At 42.3% G+C, this 19,793-nt stretch overlaps 1 protein-coding gene across 1 annotated transcript; it reads right to left on the reverse strand.

The window, feature by feature from the left end:
• Positions 1 to 210: 210 nt before the first annotated feature.
• SERPINB5 (serpin family B member 5) lies at positions 211 to 16,204 on the reverse strand. The gene is made up of 7 exons (XM_075052196.1): positions 15,978 to 16,204; positions 10,060 to 10,234; positions 7,406 to 7,543; positions 6,263 to 6,380; positions 4,715 to 4,857; positions 3,068 to 3,235; positions 211 to 1,729 (listed from the first exon to the last, which is right to left on the reverse strand). Exons 2-7 carry the CDS (start codon positions 10,231 to 10,233, stop codon positions 1,337 to 1,339), a joined length of 1,134 nt encoding a protein of 377 aa, XP_074908297.1. The 5' UTR covers position 10,234; positions 15,978 to 16,204; the 3' UTR covers positions 211 to 1,336.
• Positions 16,205 to 19,793: the final 3,589 nt, after the last annotated feature.

Consider the following 19,793-nt stretch of genomic DNA (forward strand, 5'->3'; position numbering starts at 1 on the left):
AATTGAATTCTCTGTATATTGTGATCAGCTAGTAACATAGTCCTTACTAGGAACTAACATGTTGTCCAGAAGGGCACTGATTTCAATTTTTATTTTGATTTTGTGGCCTAAATGAATCTGTTCATTTCCATTCCTATCATTTATTGGAGGTCAATACTGTCAGTGAATACACAAAAGTGAACACAGACTGACGTAGAGGTATTGCAGACATTTGACACAGGTTTTACAGTGCTTTATTCTGAACAGTAATTAGGTAAACCAGTACTGAACATATGCAGCAGGCAGTCTTTAGATAGAAATGAAACCTGATTACCATGATTTCATATGGAATTTGGAGACTGGTAATTACAATGTTAATCTCACTCAAATTGAAGTCCTTACTTCTTTCTCATGCCTCAGACATTAAGTAATTGTATGGAGTCTCCTTAATGCTGAATCCAGAACTAGAAATGGCAGATCATCTGTGCATGAAAAGTGTGGCACTTCCAATATTAATCCAACTGCTTTCTACCCTAGAATTGCATAACATTCTTTTTCTCAGGATATATACAACAGAGCTCCTTATAGCTGCAGTGAACTGGTCCCATCTTCCATATCTGAAGGGCAATGAGTCAAAAAATCCCACACAGCAGAGTCCAGCTTCCCCAATCTATGAACTGACGTAGCTCACGCTGAAGAGTCTTCCAGGTGTACATCTTGTCACCATGATTATTGCCTCTTGCATCCACAGGTCTCAGTGCAGCTGCTATTTCACAGATGCAAACTCTGATGCTAGCCTGAGTTGTGTAGCTATGCTGCAGAACTTGGGCACTGTTTCACTGGGCATTGGCAGGGTCCGGTAGGGCACCCTGGACCACCGGAGTGTGGCCAGGTACAAGGGGAGGGCTATCATACCACGGGTCCACATTTTCCCCTTCTAGGCAGTAGGAATCCACAGAGCGTGGGTCACGAGGGAGAGTGGTTTGGCTAGGAAGCAGGAATGTAGCTCTTCCTCTCAGAGCCCTTTCCAGCTCCTGGTCTATCTAAAATGGGCTCTCAGTTCACTTCATTTTGGGAAAGAGATGTCACAGAGGAACAAAATATACTTGTTGCTGAGGCTGGGATACTTCTCAGTAAAATATGATGTGTTCTTCACAGTGGGAATCCTTCAGCTTAAGGGGATGAAACATAAGGAGATAAACTAGTTCTGCTGCATATGTAGAGTACATTGTATTACCCAGCTGATATATGAACCTCTTAGATTTCCTTTCAAAGATGATAGTCAGGATGCCAAGCTTTACAGGAACATGCACCACCATGGATGTAATTGTGCTTTTTCATAATGAATACACCCTGCTTAAGGGGAACAGAATCGGCCTGAAAGAATCACGTTGCGAGTTTTGTTGTGCCTAAACAAAAATATAAATGGATGGTCAGCTTTAAATTCATCTTTGTGTTGCAGAATCCGATATCCTGGTACCTCTCGGGACTCGCCACCTTGTTCATTTACTTCCAAAGAGACTTTATGGATGATCTTTGACAAAACCACACCTTTTGTCTCACACATCTCAGAGAAATCTGATGCACTCTCATTGAAGACGTTTGTCATTCCCAGGCTTTCCAGAAGAGGCTTCAGGTCATAATCACCTTCCACACTAAACTTTGGAAGAAATACATTCACTTTGGTGTTGGCCATCATGCTGGGATTGGTCCACTGTAATAATGTCTCAGGGGTGAGTGCCTTTTCCAGCTGAAGACATAAAGGAACAAAGGAAATTAATGAGCAGTCCAAGGAAAGAAAGAAAAAAGAAAAAAAAGACCATTCCTGAACTTCCCACTCCTATCAAGCCCCCCCAGAATAAAGTCCAAAAGGCAACCTCTGCTTTTGAATTCACAACTGTAGCATTCAGGGTTAACATACTCTGAGCTATATTGATGCAAGTATGATTTAATCCACAGGACAGGCCTCTGGAGAAACTCCACTGTATGTACATGCTCTGACTATTAGTCCCTTACAAGCTTTTGACAGGCAAATCACCTCAACGACCATATGAAGGAACAGGAGAAAGGCAGTCCCTACCCAGGTTACACCCAGCCAACTGGCAGAGCCAAAAGTCTCGATTTCTGACCTTACAGAGTAATGAAATTGCTGGTATTTGGGACAGAAAAAGACTCCAAATCCAGAGCCTGATCTCAATCAAACAGGCAGCTGTTTGAGCAATTTTTAAAAAACTGGGAAGTGACGAGGCAGAATTTGGGGCCACAACAAACTGATGTCAGGAAAGGCCTCACTTGCATTTTAAGATATATGTGTTCTGTAATTTACTCCTACATATAAAAGTACCTTACAGCTGCAAAGGCAGATTCTTCCTGCCTTTAAAATTTATGACCAGTTGCAGCAAATTACAAAGGAGACTTGTGTGATCATCTGTCTCCTAATCCTCAAACTTTGAAGAGAGGTGAAAATATGTTCTAAAATTTTCATAGAGAAATGACATAAGAAATGGGTGTTCTTTAAGAAATGCCTTATTCATTTTCAAATTTATGTGCAATTCTAATAAAAAATGGCTCATTTTCAGGCACCTCTGCTCAAAATTAAAACCTAGAGAAGTGTAAGACCTTAGTAAAATAAATCACAGGTACATGTCAACTGAAAAAAAATGAGGACACTAGAGTAAATAATGTCAGCATTACTGAGTACCCAGTAAGTATGACTTTAAGCACTTTACTACAGCAAAAACAAAAATCTTAAGGTGAAAATTATTTTGGGGGTCCAAATTTTCAAATTGATGCAGATTCCTAGAGTGCATCATGGGCACCTTCTGCACTTTACACTGTCTTCTGTGCACAACCTATCTAAAACAAAGTCTTGTTCACAACCTCACACTTGGCCACAGTGGAAACAATGATGTCACAAATATGAGATCAGGAACAGAGGAGCAGAATGAGAAGGTAAATTCACAGGAAACTTACTTACAGGAAACTTCTATATAGCATCTAAATAAGAAAAACCTTCCATAAGCATATGGCATTAGAAGTGGGCTGTTTCCAAGGGAAGCATCATGCTAATTCTATTTTTTTCTCTCACCTTCTCCAAGCCAGTAGTCTCATCTTCAATCTCTTTGGGCAGCAGAATGAGCATGCTTATATGTTTGTTAAGGCATGGAAGCTCGAGGATGGCCACATTTAATTCTTTTACATAGCCCAGGCAAAAAGTAGCTTCCAGATTCATCATTTGCACTGGTTTAGTTTCAGTCTGCAAAACACAGAGGAAACAATCTAGCATTCCTTTTAATTCACAAATAAGATGGTGAGAGAGGGAAGTTTGTAAGCTTGCATGGAAGTGGTACATTGAGTTACCATCAGAGAATTTGTTGGCTTTCATAGGTAATGAAACCAGCTGTAAGAGACCCTGTTGGCTTTTTACAGTAGGCAGCTTTCCAAAGAAAAGTGGAACAGAATTCTACTTAATACAATAGCAACATATTGGGGATGTGCCTTAAAAGAGAAATTTACCTAATATCGGTGGCCCTTTGTGCCTGTTTCACTGAGTGCTACAAACTGTACTGTCTATAGGGTAATTGCCAGTAAGTGTTAAGCACTGAGAACATCTCAACAGTGAAAGTCAAGCTGTTCATACAAATATCTGATATTTTGGTTCAGGAGCTGAAACAGAAGAAGAAATTTCAGGCTTACCTAAAGCCCTATGTCTTTGCTTTTCATGAATGAAACAAAACAAAACAAAACTCTTTATTTCATAGCGAAGATTTACAAACTGTTCTGTTCACCTGGAAACTCATTCAAAATTCAAATTCAGTAGAAAAATGTTACTTTAGAAAAAAACCTTGAGAAGTTTCACTTAAAAATGTTAGTGTTGATTGTATAATTTTAAAAACTTTTTAAGCTGAAACTCTTGGCTGATGTGGTAATTTATGAATATTTTCAGTGAACCTGAAACTCCAATTTTTCTCACGCACATATATATATATGTATGTATGTATATATTTGGAGTATAATCTCTTTACCTCACAAATGTTGCCCAGCTTTATACCTTAGTTCAAAGCTGACTGATCACAACATTCATCACTGGTCACAAATTGCTGAAGGCAACATCCACAGGGGCTGCACCCACTTGGACCTCGTGGCTAAGCAGGGCTGATACGCAGAGGGCTGCAGTCCTGAGCCTCACTGGAAAGAGGGAGATTCATGGGGCACCATCCCTGGAGAGGAAAGCTCAGGGCCAGGCACCTAAGGGGTATTCTCAAAGAGAACCCACGGGTGTAGATGTTTCATTAGTTCTGTGACCACGAGAAATGCAATGTTTTGTGCTTCTCCCCTGCTGGTTTTGGGATGCAGCCTCTGGTACAGGCTGTAATCTCTTGGAAGAAGCTAGCTGTGAGACTGTGCATCTCCTTGTAGGCAACGGCTGCTTCTGATCACTTGTACTCAGCTCCCGTTGTCTAAATACACTAACAGGACAGTCTGTTTTCACACTGAGCCTTTGAAAGATGGATGTGAAAGCACCGGCAAAGTTTTAAAACAACTTGACAAGCAAACTGGTTTAGGGACCCTTGCAACAGCATATAGGTTTAGATAGAGTCTAAGAATGCCATGGTAATAATAAATATTTCTCATTTTCTCCTGTTGGGATTTCCTTAGCTCAAAGTTTGCATTTTCTTGAGTGGAAACAGCACTCTTGTTTTTGTTTTGTTGGGGTTTTTTTTCCAGAACATACCTTGTTGACTTTAAAAGGACATTCTTTGATCTCTGCCTCTGGGAACTTCTTCATCCAGTTTGTGACAAAATAAGCTGCATTAACTAGGAGGATCTGAGTCTGGTCATTTACACTATCCTCATTCAAAATATTCTCCATTTTGCCTGTGAACAGGTTTAAGATGGTTGTTAATACAAAAATACATTATCAGTATATCAATTGTTTCAACTGAACATGGAAACATTTCACTGAATTAAAAAATTTCTGTCTTGCCCATCACAGATAAAAGATTTTAATTCTAATGGAAAATTCCAAAAAGAAGTACTTACTTAAAATTGCAGCTTACTGTTTGAAATGGGATTTGGGATCAAGGCAGATCTTCCAAATTACATGTTTTCTTGCCTTATATAGCATGGAATCAAAAATATGCCTAATGCTTTTGTTCAGTACCTTAAAGAAGGTATTGAATTTTCAGTGAAATTCAACACGTGTAAGCAAAAAAGCACTTGTCATATGGAGAACAAGACTTGAAGGGAAGTTCCAGATTAGCAGCTACTCATTTCTAGACAGATACATGAGAACAAAATAACCAGAATAATAAAAAACTCTGCTCTGATTCCAGTCCATAGCCAAATACTGCTAGAGTCTTCAAAAAGAATATGGAAATGTCGTGCCCGCCCTCGCTCTGTTTCAGACCTGTTCAAGCACTGCCATAAAAGACACTGAATTCAGAGCACTGGGGAGGCAAGTCCTGCCTTCACGCACGAATTGCACAGGCAGGGCAAAGTGCTTCCACATGGGCACCTGTGCCAGCCTGGGAAGGACCAGACTCATGCACCCATGTTTTCATATTTGTACCAGACGAGGGCAACAGGCAGCAACCGACCCCAGAGCTACCTCTGCCCAGGCTGCAAACAGGCTCTGTTAGGGTGCTGTGTCTCGCGTGGGCCAGGGCTGGACCTCTGCCCCCCCCAGACTGGGCAGGCTCTGCCTGGGGACCCTCACGGTCACTGGTGTGCATCTCCTGTGACCTGGCTTAGTGGTACTGGGGGAGAAGTCCCTGCAGCCCCACTTCCACAGGAAGGCACACACGAGATGCTCATCTGCTTGTGGCAGCCTTGCTGGCAAAAGCAGCTGAACTGAGCGAAGCTGAGCTATTAATTAACAGCCTGAAATTCAGAGTCCAGCAAGTACTTGCCATTACAATAAAACTTTTCAAGGAAACCAGGGCTTGGGTTAGATGCATTGATGTCAGATGTTTGTGAGGGTCCACAGCCAGGAGCTGTCGTTCTCCCAAACTGTCCCGCTGCAGTCAAATGTGAGCAGCTTTCCCCAAGGCTAATGCAAGGTCAGTCTCACATTTCCACCTTCAGAAATGCTGCAGTAGTAAAGTTAGTGATTTCAAAACAGGCTGATGTTGCTAATCCTCATGAATCCAAATAGCAGGTCTAGTCCCCTTGCTTTCACTGTGTATTTACTTCTAAAAGCATTAGTAAAGAGGTGTCACAAGGACAAAGGTCTCTTTCTCCAAAGAGGCAAACAGCATCCCCAAGGTTAAGCTGTACTCACCGTCAGTTAGCTCTGAGAGAGACTTGTTGATCTTCTGTCGGGTTTCCTCAGTTTTTTCTTTGAACTCCACTAGTTCCAGTTCAGATGGAAAAGGTCTCTTTGTGGAGTTGACAAAGTCCTGAAAGACACAAGGTACCAAAGTCATCCTTGGTTAAATGCCATCCACTCAATGGCTCTTTATAGACACTGCAGCATCAGCATCCTGAGCTTCACCACAGGTTAGTTAGGGAGTTTATTACGATGCACAGCTGCATTCAGCACATCACTCCCAAGGTTGTCTTCAGTCCAGTGGTGTTACATCAGCAGCTAAAGTAACTTTGGTATTGCAGGGGTGGCCACATTGCCAGAGTTTGAAAGGATAAAACTATTCCCAGTCCAGCCCTGGATGAGAGAGAGGACTGAAATAAAGGCCACAGGCTGCTCACTTCATGTCTGTCCTCACCAGATGAGACGTGTATTGCTGTGGATGGGTATTGGCCTTTGCTGTAGCAGAGGCGGAACAGCAGGCAATCTAAGTATAGCATTATTTAAGCATGTTAAGTTTTCTGAAACATCACCTTTAGGCTGATGTTGTCCTTGCTTGGGGCCCTATTCAAAGGCAACTTTGGAGGGGGGGAACCCACAACATTTTTCTCAGTTATTTGCAAGGTCCGTAAGTTATAAGGCCAAACACCACCTTCCTTATTTGTGTTGTTTCAATAGCCAGGCTTCTGCCTCCTTGGACAGCTTAAGAAAACTACAGCGTATGCAGTAATTACTTGGGTGTGTGAACTGGACACACACATGCACCGCCAACTGTTTTTAAAACTCCTTTTTGCTCATACTTACAATGCAAAGACCTTGATGTGGCATAGAAGTTATGCTGCATTCAAAACCTACTGAGCTACTGACCTAAAGCATATTAATGAAAGAATTAGAAGTGTTGTAATAGTTGCATAGCTTGCGGTCAAGCAGCACAGTCATCCATCCTCCTACAAACTTTTATGGCAGCAGAGAATATTATGTTGTTCATCATCTGAGTCTAGTCAAGTAACAGCCAAAAGTGAGAGAATTTATTTTCAATAACATTCCAGTCTGACACCATAACCCGTCAACTTGCTGGCCAAGCAATTCATAGCACCAGGGCTTTTCTGCAGTACTTACTGTGGTAGGATTAAGAGACTTGTCTACAAAGAGCCGTTTGACCATTTTCAGTGCAAAAAAAGAGCTGAGTTTGGAAACATCTGAAGTTACTGTTTGAAACCCAAAAGAAACATCTTTGACATCTTGCAAATGGAGTACCTGTTAAATGAATGTAATAAAATACTAAGCATCTTTTTTTATTATTATTATCTAAACATTCCTAACAGCTTAGCAAAAAATAATGCTAGTTTGTGTCAGAGCTGTGGCTTTTCGTATTTAACAACACAGCCTCTTGCTGTTGTTACTCAAAATTTATTTATTTATTTGACATCCTTATATAAACGTAAAAACCTGATCCTACCAGAACTTTAACCAAAAGCATTTCTTTCCTGTGAGCAGTCCAAAGAAATCAATAGAGCTGCTCATGCTGGTGATGTGGCTTAGTTGATTAAAACTCTGTAGTATGGAGTCATTATGTTTTCACCAAATTTACATTCTTGTCCAAAAACCTGGAGCTTTTAAGCCAGATAAATGAGGGTCCCAGCTAGTCTCCTTTCTAGAAGTGGGCTACACCTTTAAAAATGCTTAACAGATCATCAAGTTTTCTGATTGCTATGACTGATACATGACATCACATGACATTTCAGCAAAAATTGATCAGATAACTATGTCTTTTTGTAGACAAAGTATGAGCTGGAGGTAAGGCTGCTGATCCACACACGGCCACCTCCCAGCTCCTGGGAATGACAAGTTCCAGAAAGTGCTGGGGTGACCTAAAACTCGCTGCTTTTAGGCACCAGAGGCGAGAGGTTACTGCTGGTTTTGTTTGAAAATAACCCTGTAAATATGAATTGAACTTCTAATGCCTGCTTATTACAGGGTCTTTGATTACAGGCAGCCTGTCCAACTCTCCTCCCCTGTCTCAAATTCCCTCATGAGGCATAGCGGGCACTAGTGACCTTCTTTTCCCTTTGTCCCTCGCTCCTGCTCTTTCTCCCTGAACACATCGTATCTTCACAGACACAACAAATTGCTGCTCTGCCTTAGCCACCCCCCCCCCCCGTGTCCTCCCCTATCCTTGCTCAGTGGGAGCAGAAGGAAATAAACTCCCAAGGACAGAGCACCCAGAGAGCTCTCATAGCCAAACTCCTCAACTTAATTTCCTTTTCCTCCAACACTTTTACTTCTTAGCATGTTAAGTGCAGAAAGATTCTGTGCCTGGAAACTATGTTTGGAGAGGAAGCTATGCTACTGCAGCTTTTCCACCTGGGAAAGCTTTTGGCACAGGTTTGTTAACTGATAGTCCAGAGTAAGCCTGCTGATCTGGCTCCTTTTGTATCTAGTATTTAAAACCCAAGCACGAACTCAGGGGCAGACAGGAGATATTACATTTAAGAACATACCAAGTTCTCCTTAGTATCTGCAGTCAGCACTTTTTATATACCACTTGAGAAATATGAAATATAAACACGCTTGTGTAACAGAGCTCCATTTGTGGATGTGTACGTTAACTTATTATGAGATGGTTCAAAGCAAATTGCAGACACAAGTGAAAGCAAAATTAAGGGCAGGTTAATATTTTGAACTCTCCCATTAGAAAGACAACGCTTGAATTTTGAAATGGTGAGGAAGCTGCAGGGTGTCATTTAAATAAAAAAAAATCTAGATTTAATTTTTAATTTTTTTAAAAAAACAATGCTGTTTGGAAACATCTGCAATGCCTAGAAGATCTTAATGGATATATTGCTGCACAGCTCTGCAAATAGCACGAGACTCCTTGTAATCTGTGGCATGAGTTGTGGCACAGGAGGCTGCGCTCGGGGGGACCCTTCAGTGAATGAGGAAGTACAGGGAGGAATTCCCAAAGGACAGAAAATATGTTCAAATATGTAGAGTGTCCCTCAGAGCTAGGTGATAATCAGCATATAAATGCATACTGAATTTGCTTATCGTCCACCTTTAGGTAACTGCAGAAACCGTGGGCACCCTCCTTGGGACACAAAGGAACTACACAGGTCTCTGCTTACACAGAGGCAGCAGAAGAGGCTGCGAGGCTGCCTCCCTGCACCACAGAGTGAGCTTGATAGACTGATTGCGTCGTAACTGCCATGCTGCATCACGGTTCTGGAAACCCCTTGAACACGATGAGCTGCTTCTAAGAAGAAACACAGTTGAAGTTGTACCCTCTTCTACTGCACCCACTTCCTCTTAGTGGTATTGCAGGAGAAAGCAGAAATGTCAGCGGCAGGCTGCTAAGCATACTTGCTGCTGACAGATAATGGCAAAATTATTTCCAGTCCTCTAAAGTTTAGGCATTCTTGAATAATGAAAAAACATTATCCAGAAAATGCAGTGATCTTGACTGTGACTTGCAGCCACAATCAACACTACGCTAAAAGGAGACAAGACTTTAATGCAACTGTTGAGGACTCTGCCATGTCCCCTTCCACTGTGTACATGCTTGAGAAAGCTTTTTCTTTAAGCCAGATTTTCAACCTCTTTTGCTGTGTGGGGCCATGGAGTGTGGAACCGTTCAGGAATTTCAGAGGGACAGTTTGCAGCCTGGCTTACAAGGGAACCAGACATCCAGTAGAATATTAACAAGAATAAATAAGAAAGCCACCTCCGACAGCCATATAATTTTGCAGCCACAGAACAGGATGCTGACAGCTTACCTGTTTCATTTGATCTGCAGTATCACCTTTTGTCGCTTTATATGCCAGAGCCAGAGACGTTGAGGTACACAGTGGGGCAAAAATAATATTGACTGTTTTGTCCTTCTCGCACAGTTTTTTGAACATATCAACTGCAAAGGCAGTGTTCGCTAGTTGCAAAGCGTCCATTGTCATCCTGAAACAGAAAAGGGAAAAAAGAGATGGCTCAGAGTGTAATCCTAGCTCCTGCTGTGGTGGGGCTGGGTCAAGAGCGGTGAAGAAGGCTGGACACCAGCATGGGGACTGGGCAGCTTGGATGTTCAGGGAGGGGAGAGGAAGGGCTGGCTGAGCCCACTCAGCTTCAGAGCACACTGGCAGCTCCTGAGGAGCAGGGAAGGTCTCATCCATGCCCAGCCAAGGAAATGTGAGTGGTTCAGTAATAGCCATCATCTTCAGGTGACAGCTGGCAATGCCACGTGTTACATGGAGCCAGTATTACCAGAAGCACTTGGGGAAATCTGGGTAGGTCGGGGTGACCCATTCATATTGAGTCAAATTGGATCACATATGAATTTAATCTCTTTTTAATTGACACTCTTAAAATGTGCCAACTTAAAAGGTACTTTGCCTATGCTCTGGGCTCTCCTGGCTCTCAGACAGGCCTTTAATAGTCTCCTAATCTTTCCTGTCTCTTGCTTCATGGCTAATTGTTGACTGAAGCTTTAGCTTTGGTACGTGTCCTTCCTCTAAGGGATGATTCTCCATTCTTCCTAGCCTTGCTAGCAGTCTCCAGAAAGCTGTCTGGTCCTGTAGGTTGAGATTGTCCTCGAAACTTAAAGGAAGCCTCCTAAATAAATCCTGCTGTGTGCCCACTCATCACTTACACTGTTTCAACTGCAAATATTTTCTAGCCATTCTTAATAACTGCAATTGCCACAGGGCTGCTAGAGGATCTCTGCAGTCAGGAATGGGAAGGGTGGTGCCCAAGGGACAGTTGCTGCAGTCCATGCTCTGGGAAAGCCAGAGAGTATTCCCAGCTTCCAGACTGTTTTCACATACCTGAAATTGCACTTTGGTATAAGCACATTTGTATAGAATCAAGCTAACAAGGGTGAACCACAGAATTTCAGTCAATAGCACAAGTCTGGCTTTAGACCAGCAAGCACACAGAAGATGACCCCTTTGGCATACTGAATTTGACACTACTCTGCACCCCAATATCATGTATCCTTAAAAAAAAGGGCAATCTATTAAAAATGGTGTTAAACAGCTCCACCAAAGCTATTGACAGAGACAGAAAGGAAATGGAAAAGATGAATATTGGGAAAGCCTTCAAAAGGCACAAGATTTCACACAGAACTTAAAAGGTGTCTCCAGTATTTGCTCTCTTCAGGAAAAATGGCAAAATAGTGGAATAAATGTGGTGTGGAGGGGTCATCTTAAAAAGTGTGTTCTTATCCAGATGCACACCTATCTACATTTGCATTTCAGGCTCTGACACTGAAGATGTAGGGTCCTATTTTATCCTATTACGGAAAGGAAAGTAAATTATTTCTTTCATTGGTAGGAGGTTTGCTAACCTTTGAGAAACACCTTAAGGACAATGATTTCTCTCCAGTAACTGATTACTTGATACTGCAGTCTCAAACATTTACTTACCTAGTTCATATCATTTGCATCCTAGCCAGGAAAGATCTCACAGGGTGAAAGCAGAAAGGCACAAGAAGGCAGAAAGGGGAAGAGGGAACCTATGGGCAGGGAACTTTCTCCAGCAAGGTACCTTTCTTGACCGTTCACTCTCATCCTGGTTTGGAAAGGTGTTTTGAATTAGAACACTCTCCTATTTGAATGCATATGTCATTCTGCCCAAACTTAGCTGAACGTCGGACACCATTGTACACAGAAGCTGTGGAGCAGTTGTGGTACTTGACAGTAGTGAATGACTTCCAAATAATCTGTGGTATTTATACATTTTTATGGGACTAACAGAATGGGTGTGTAATTTGCCTGTGACACAGTAAAGAAAACACTTTGATTTACTCATAAGGCCTGTTTGATTAGAGAAGGCCTTTTACAAAATAAATGTCTTTATTTTTATTTTAATTAACTTACACATGGTCTTGGATCTATCTGGTAAGGCAACAGGTTTATTTGGCAACTGGTTTGTTTTGAGGTAAAAGATGCTGTATTAAAGGTTACTGAAATGCATTGCACAATCTAATTAAGTAAAAAAAAAAAAAAGATACTGGCATAAACCCAAGGCTTTTTAAATCCATGTTTGAAAAGCACACCTAACCAGCACTGCACTCTTGCGAAATGCTCTGACTGTTGGTATTAGCAACAACCTGTTTGCTAACAAATCCCCTCCCACTGGAAAAAAAAAAAAAAAAAAAGGAATTTGTCTTGAAGAGGGGAAACACTAAATATATATCACTGAAGAAAGTTATCCCCACGGAAAAATACAAAGGAGTACACTTTGCAACATCTAGAGGCTTTGCCAGAACTCCGAATTCAGAATGGGGCTGGCTGGACTTGTCCAGCTTCCAGTAGCCTGGCAGTGCCCAGCAGCTGCTCGGTAAAGAGAGATTATCCATGTGAGATCCCATTTCCCAGTGTCAGCAGGCGTCCAGCTGATGTCAGAGTGAGGTTCAGGAAACACATCTCAGAGATCTCGGGATGTAGAGGGAGAACGAAGCACCAGCCCAGCACTGCAACCATCTATCTCATTTACACGGTCACGATTTCTCATGCATGAAAGCAACTAATTACCAGAAAAGTCAATCTTGCTGGAAACCGTGGGCTCAGCACACACCTTAAAGGAGGAGAGCTTTGGGCAGAACAGTGGCAAAAGACAGTTAAACAAATTTGAAGGACTGAGACTGCTGATGAGGGAGTAACTTGGAACAACAGGGGCAAAGGAGCAAAATGACTCTCTGCTTATCCCAGACGTGCACCTTTGTGCCTCTGCATGTCTTAAATACACTCCCTGGCATAGGCTACTTATCTTATCTTCCCCATTACCTCAACCATTCACACATGAACACACAATACATACGTATATGTATATTTTGTCTCCTTCTCCCTCTCTCTCTCTGCCCCTGCCCCACCCCACCCCCCCCAGCTAAAATTTGAAGATCTGGGGCAAGTATCAACTTCCCAGGTATTTCTTACTGAGAAGCTGGTGGAAAAATACCCAGGGAACCAAGAATGTGTCTGTCATTCGACATCTACCACCCTCAAGAAAACAAACAATATGAACAATCTCACAATGCAGAATGAGGCATGCAGTTTACCCGAAAAAAATCTTATTTGCTAGTGGGGTAGAACACAATTATTTAGTGCTGGCTGGCCTGATATTATTCTATTTAGGCCACTGGATCTTCCTTACAGACTAAAAATCAATATGCAATCATAACCACTAAAAAATACTTCTTGTTCCTTTCTGGCTTAATATTGCAAATGCTATGCTGTAATTCTAACATTAGTATTTTCAGTTATATTGGCAAACCTAAAGTGATTTTAAGATGTGTATGGGCTACCTGTGTTTCACTTCCTTGGGTTGTAAGAGATTCAGAGTAAGAAAATAAAATAGGAAATTTTGCAAAATTGAATGCAACTCTTCTTCCTTATGCCAGTGAAAAGCTGTACCATGGCTTAAGAACTCTTCTTTTCTGACCCCACTAGTAATTCTGATACAGTTCATGTTGCATCACTTTCTAAAAAGTTTGGATGTTCCTTTTCAGTGAGGAAAATGGGAGGTATTTCATGGTGATCCTTTTATTTACCTTTTGTTCATCCAGTAACTGCTGATGCTCTCCGAGATTCTTTTGTGCTGAGTGAAACTATTTCTGGTAGTGGTAAAGCTCTCCATTCTTATAATTTCTTTCTTTTAGTGCTACTATTGAAATAACGCCCATTCGGGGCATTTTGTTGGGACAAAAGCTCAGTTTCTCCCTTAACCTTGAATGATGGGATGGATAGCGAAGCATAATCTCTATCCCACCATCTTTTTCAACTGCACCTGGTCAGTCAGTTTTTAATGCTCCATTTATTGATGTGTGATATTTAGGGTTCATGACATACATATTCTTGAAAAGCATTTACTGTATTAAATATTACAAAATCTTAAATCTCATTAAAGCCTTGATTGTCCCAAGCCTTCTGAATCCATTAAAGCCTGTTCCAGTCAAGTGAGAAGGGTAGAAGCTCCCATCAAGAGGAAAGCCCATTAGCAGACTTGGAAATCAGACGCAGCTCCTGAGTGAGTAATCACAGGGAACCCTCAAAGAGGGAGGAGTCAAAAAATTGAAAATGAAATTTTAAGAAGGCCGGCTGCATGGATTCTTGCTGAGTGTCTCCTTTCCCGGGAAAGCGGTACGTCAGCATTTCTAGAGCGGCCTGCGGCACTGGGGCATCTTCTAAGCACAGGTAGCTTGTGATCCACCCAGCTTTGCTTAAAACTGTGACTCTGCCACAGCATTATAGAAACACTTTCAGATTCAGAAGGGAGCTGAAAGGCTACTGACCCAGTTCAGAAAATCCTGATTTAAACTTGTTTATTGGTGTAAGACACCATTTTTGCTTAGTCACTCTTGAAGGCAACAACAACAACAAAACAAACAAACAAAAAAACAACAGAGAGGCTTTGTTTCGTATCTGCTTACTAAGACAAAAGCTAAATATAGCTTATCTTCTATGAATATAATCAGGAGAATAGCAACGTCTGTGTGGAAATGTCTGACAAATCAAGTTAGCTATACGGTAGGGATAATCTGATAAAGCAGAACAAGTATTTGTTTTATTCCTTTCTCAGTTAAGCAGTCCTTCCAGGAGAAGACCCCTGTGGCAGATAAAGTGTGGACAGTGCTGGCCATCCAGTGCCGGGGGGATGTACTGGGTTTACAGCTCGGGAGCTGTGAGTGCCAGCGCTGTAGTCTCTCCAGTTCAAACAAACTCGCACTGAGAGGATAAATGATATGAAACAACCTACACGCATGTTTCACGAGTGAGGCATTAATATTTGAAACTAGCTCAAGCATTTAACATGACCCCACTTCAGCTCTTATTTGGTGAACACAACACATAAAGGAAATAAAAACACTTCTGTGAGCCTTTTCTTCTTACTTGTACACAAATGACAACTCTCCACCTGGCAGACTACCTGGCTATGCAACAAGGACACAATTTCCTCTGAACAGACACTTCTTTGAGGAATGCAAGACATCAGACTAATGTGGGACCAGAGCGTCTTGTATGGTTAGGGAAAAAGCATTGTCAGCAATATAGCAGGGAAAGTCACTCCAGGAAGGAAAGAGAGAAATGAGCCACCGCAATATGCTTTGTGTACCTCAATAGCCAGCGAATTCTTCAAACTAAATGGTCACACTGAAAATAAATTGATAATTGACTGGACCTCAGTTCCTGCCCTTCACTTTAAACAAGTGTGGATTAGTCACTTGATTAACAACTCAAAGCAAACAGACCAGAGCGCACACACCTCTGCAGAAAATGAGAGGAATATTCCTCTGTAACAGAGACTTACAAAACAGTCTAAATCTTACTTTGACACATGGAGCATTTTCACGGCATCGAACACAACCTGCTTTCTCTGATATGGGGAAAGCCATTTGCAATAAACCACCATATTTTAATAATTCCTAATGCCCTTGCTGTCTCACCTGCCAGATCCTTCTCACCGCTTCCAGTGAATCTTTTCAGGGGGGGAGAAATATAGCATAGCAAAAGCAGTAACTGTGGGATGAAACCAAAACGTTGTAGTTTGGTAAGGTTTTTTTGCTCCTTTAATTCCACACAATACCTTTTTGTACAAATTTCCTTATCCCACTCCCTCTACGTGTTTACGTTTCACAGCGGAGATTTGTTAACTATTAGTTAGGTATTTATTAAACTATCAGAGGAAAAGAAAAAGCTGTACTTACTTTGCAAGGCTATAATCCTGGTAAACAAATCAATGAAATGGGTACAGTGCGAAGAACTAGCTACCCGCGGTGAAACGTTGCCGAGCAGAAGACTCTGTTAGCTTCCCTGCTCATTGACACCACTCCCTCTTTCCCAACCTTAATTTGTGCACACACACACTCCCTCTCAATCTTGCTTTCTTTTTTTTTTTTCCCTCTTAATCACTCTTCGTGGGCAACTCCTACATTGGAGGAGCAAAATGATTCACACCAGAGTTGTTGTTGCCTGCCCAGCTACTAAAGACAACAACAAGCTCCGGCAGGAAAGAGCAGCCTTTGTGCATTGCCTTCAGCAAGCGCAGTACAAAAGGCACCAGGCAAGAATGAACGAAGACTACGAAGGAGAGAATGCAGGAGTGTATGAGCAATTAAAAGACCTTCTGAGCAAAACCAGCACTCCAAGTTGCATTGGAATTGCCGCTATTTGCAGAAAAACTGTAATTGTGAAAAAGATGCCCAGGAAGACAACCAAAACGTGTAGGAGCGCGTGGCTGGGCACTTTGCATCTGTATATGCATTAAGACTGTGTCTTAACTCTGTCTTTGTAAGGGGCATATGTGTATGTGTGGTTGTCTTAAAAGCCCAAGGCCAGGCTGGAGTTAACGCTCAAGGAAAAATATCTGCCCTTCTTGTTGCTATAAAGCAAGAGCTTCCTCCCATCGGCAGCCAGGTCCTCTGCAGGGGAGCAGCCTTCCCTGCTGCTAGCTGTCCCCAGAGGTGGGAGGGGAACAGAAAGTCCCATCCCTTCACCTCCAGGACGGGCACCACTGGGTTCATGTCGTACAGTCCACGCTACTACTGGTGAACATGACGGGGTGGGAGAAGAAAGTGAGAGGGAGATGGGGCAGCCCACCAGGTCCGTTTTTATCTGAAAGACGTACGCAGTCCTTAGCAAGGAAGAGGTGGGCTACCCCTGCTCCACGCCATTCCGCGGTCGGGCAGCCGGGCCACCCGCAGCGGGGAACACCTGCAAGCACTCCCTGGGTACACCTCAGTCCCCGTGAGGAACTGTGCCACGCCACAGGCACAGCTCAGGCTCACACCTCACTAACCCAGGTGGCCCTGCATACTTTTAGGCTACGAAAGATAAACGCGAGATAATTGAGTTTGCTTCCAGGTTTGCAGTGCTGGCATGCCCAGCTGCCCAAATGAAAGGGTTAGGAAACCAAAGGATGTGTGTTCACCAGGACGGTGCCTCATTGGTGACAGTGGGAACTGGGGACCTGTTATCTCCTCCTGGAAAGACACGTTCCTGTATTGCTTTGAGCACAAATCACGCCATACTGCGGTGCCCTAATCCTGGTTCCTTCCAAAAGGCTCCTAAGCTCTTAGTACCCAAAGGAAACTATATTTTACTTTCTGCTGTGATGCAGATGGGGTTCACTTTCCATCATTACCAGGCAGCAAATTTAAAATTTGTATGCCTTGCCATAAGTGAATTCATAACAAAGACAGGGTGTGGATGTGTTTAAGCAATTAAAGTAAGATAGAGGTCAGCTGGCTAAACTGTGCCATCTGGGCCATCATTGTTATGTATCTAATTATGCCTTCTGTAAGAGAAATTTTGATGAAAATCCACAACAATATTGGCTGCCAGTCTCTTCTCAGGTGTCTGCAGGTAATCTGTAGCCAAACACTGCTGTCTCTGCAGGAGCAAACTTTCCTTCAGACCCAGGTCTACCAAGTATGGTCACTGTGAAATGGCTCAGGAGCTTCTGGATAAGCTGCAGAGAGGTGGACAACAGCCAGACTGCCTTAACAGAGACAGCACAACTCACCAGATCCATTTCCTTGCTAGTGATAGGTGGGAAATGGAGATATAAGTAGGTGCATCAGTTTCTTTTAAAGGTGAGAAATTAATTGTTTCTGGTCATGGTGCCATGAAACTAATAATCACTGCTGCAATTGTGATGCTTCAAATGAAGGAGTCCACACTGGCACTGGCAACTGAGCGGCTCAGAGGGCAGTCCTGCTTCCCCTAAGAATGGATATTTTGGGCTCATTTGCTGTTGGAGGTAATGTTAAAATAACTGCGGCTTCCCGGTAGCTTCTTATTCATATTTATGGGAACTCCTGACATATGACTGAGTCTTACTTATAGCCCGACCAGGAAGATGTGGAAAAGCAGAAGATGCTAACTTGAAAAGTAGAAGATGCTTAACCTCAGGTAGCTGAGGTTTGCAAGGGACAAGAGGTGAAGCAGTTCTCCCCCAGTCCAGGAACACTTTTTCTCAGTCTGACTGAATGACAATCACTTGCATCAGCTTCCCTGTCTCCTGCATTTACCTTTCACTAAATTAGTCTTGTTCCGTTTAATCTCAAAGTATTTTCAACACACACCTATTATGACCTGTATTTCTATCACCAAGTTAAAAAAAAAAAATAGAGCCAGTAACAGGTTTTTTCCTTACCAAAAAATCAAAACTATTTTTAAGCCCCCTGTAAGTTGGACACCTCCTAGTGTGATACTATCTCAGAAACTAAGGTAAATAAATAAGGTAGAAACAATGGGTGTGTGACGTGGAACACTTTGAATATTAAAGTCTGAAGCCTTGTAACGCAGACAAGTTACAGTCTACTGACAAAGTAATAACTGAGCTCTTGTCCTCACTCTTCCAGGTCTTCAATAGCCCAAGGAAAAACACAAACTATGACATTGCTGGACGCTACGATCCAGCAGTTACCTGTGTGTGTCCGTCTACGAAGCTGCAAGCCGGACACGCTTTGTTGCAGAAAGGATGCAACCAGCCAGGTGACGTCCCTGTTACTCAGCCTGCTTTCGGCCCTCGCTCCCCTGGCTCTCCCCGCCACTCCCTCTGAACACCTCCTAGGAACACTGTTCCTACATGCTGCTGGAAAGGAAGGAAAAACAGCCTTTTTCTCTCCACTCTTTGAACAAGCTCATTTGGGGAGAGGGAATACTCCTGCTGCTCAGCACAGCATGAAGAACTATTTCAACTATTTCAGAGACTCAAAGCGTCCACTGTAGTCAGTTTTTTTTTCTTCCCCCAAACTCACTAATGTTCGGTGCATGTCTGATTGCAATTAATGCTGTCATGCTTTGCAGACCACATGGGAAATCATCTACAAGTGGGACTGAATAATGAATAGAACAAACTGGTGCATTCTTTCTATGCTGCCAGTCATGAAAGGTCTTCTAATTGAGTTACAGCTTTCACAGTAAGCTTTGGATCTTGCAATGAACCCAGTGATAGGAGGTGATTTGTACACTTTTATTTTGATTCAGTGACCTAAAATTTTAATACAGTTAGAAAAATGCAAAGGGTAAGATTGCAGGTCTGTAAACAGGTACACACAGCAGAACTTTTCACATTCCTCACACAACATGGGTCTAGATTACTATTTAGCAACAGGAATAAACAATAGCCAAAATATTTTTCATTTTCATAAGAAATGCTAGCAAAGATCACACAGACCGTTATAAACCACAAGTCAATTTGAAATTAAAATAACACTTACAATAATAAAGTGTTAGTCTATGGTTCCATTGAGAGAGACGCAAACTGAACAGTAACAAGCTGTCTCTTTCTTCCCAAGGCGTTTGCACTGATACGCATAAAAGATGGTGTCACATAGCAACACACTGATTCAACACGTATGGTAGCAATACATTTCTCTTCAGACATGTCTGCTGACGTAGAAGTATTACTCACCGGTGATTACTTCTAATAATGGACAGGAAATTAATTTCTCATACTTACATGTGCTCACTTTGGGGTTTTTTTTTTTAGTGAGGCTGTTCTGGACTTGGGTATA

This window comes from Buteo buteo, chromosome 20 (assembly GCF_964188355.1).
Source record: "Buteo buteo chromosome 20, bButBut1.hap1.1, whole genome shotgun sequence".
NCBI lineage: Eukaryota > Metazoa > Chordata > Aves > Accipitriformes > Accipitridae > Buteo > Buteo buteo.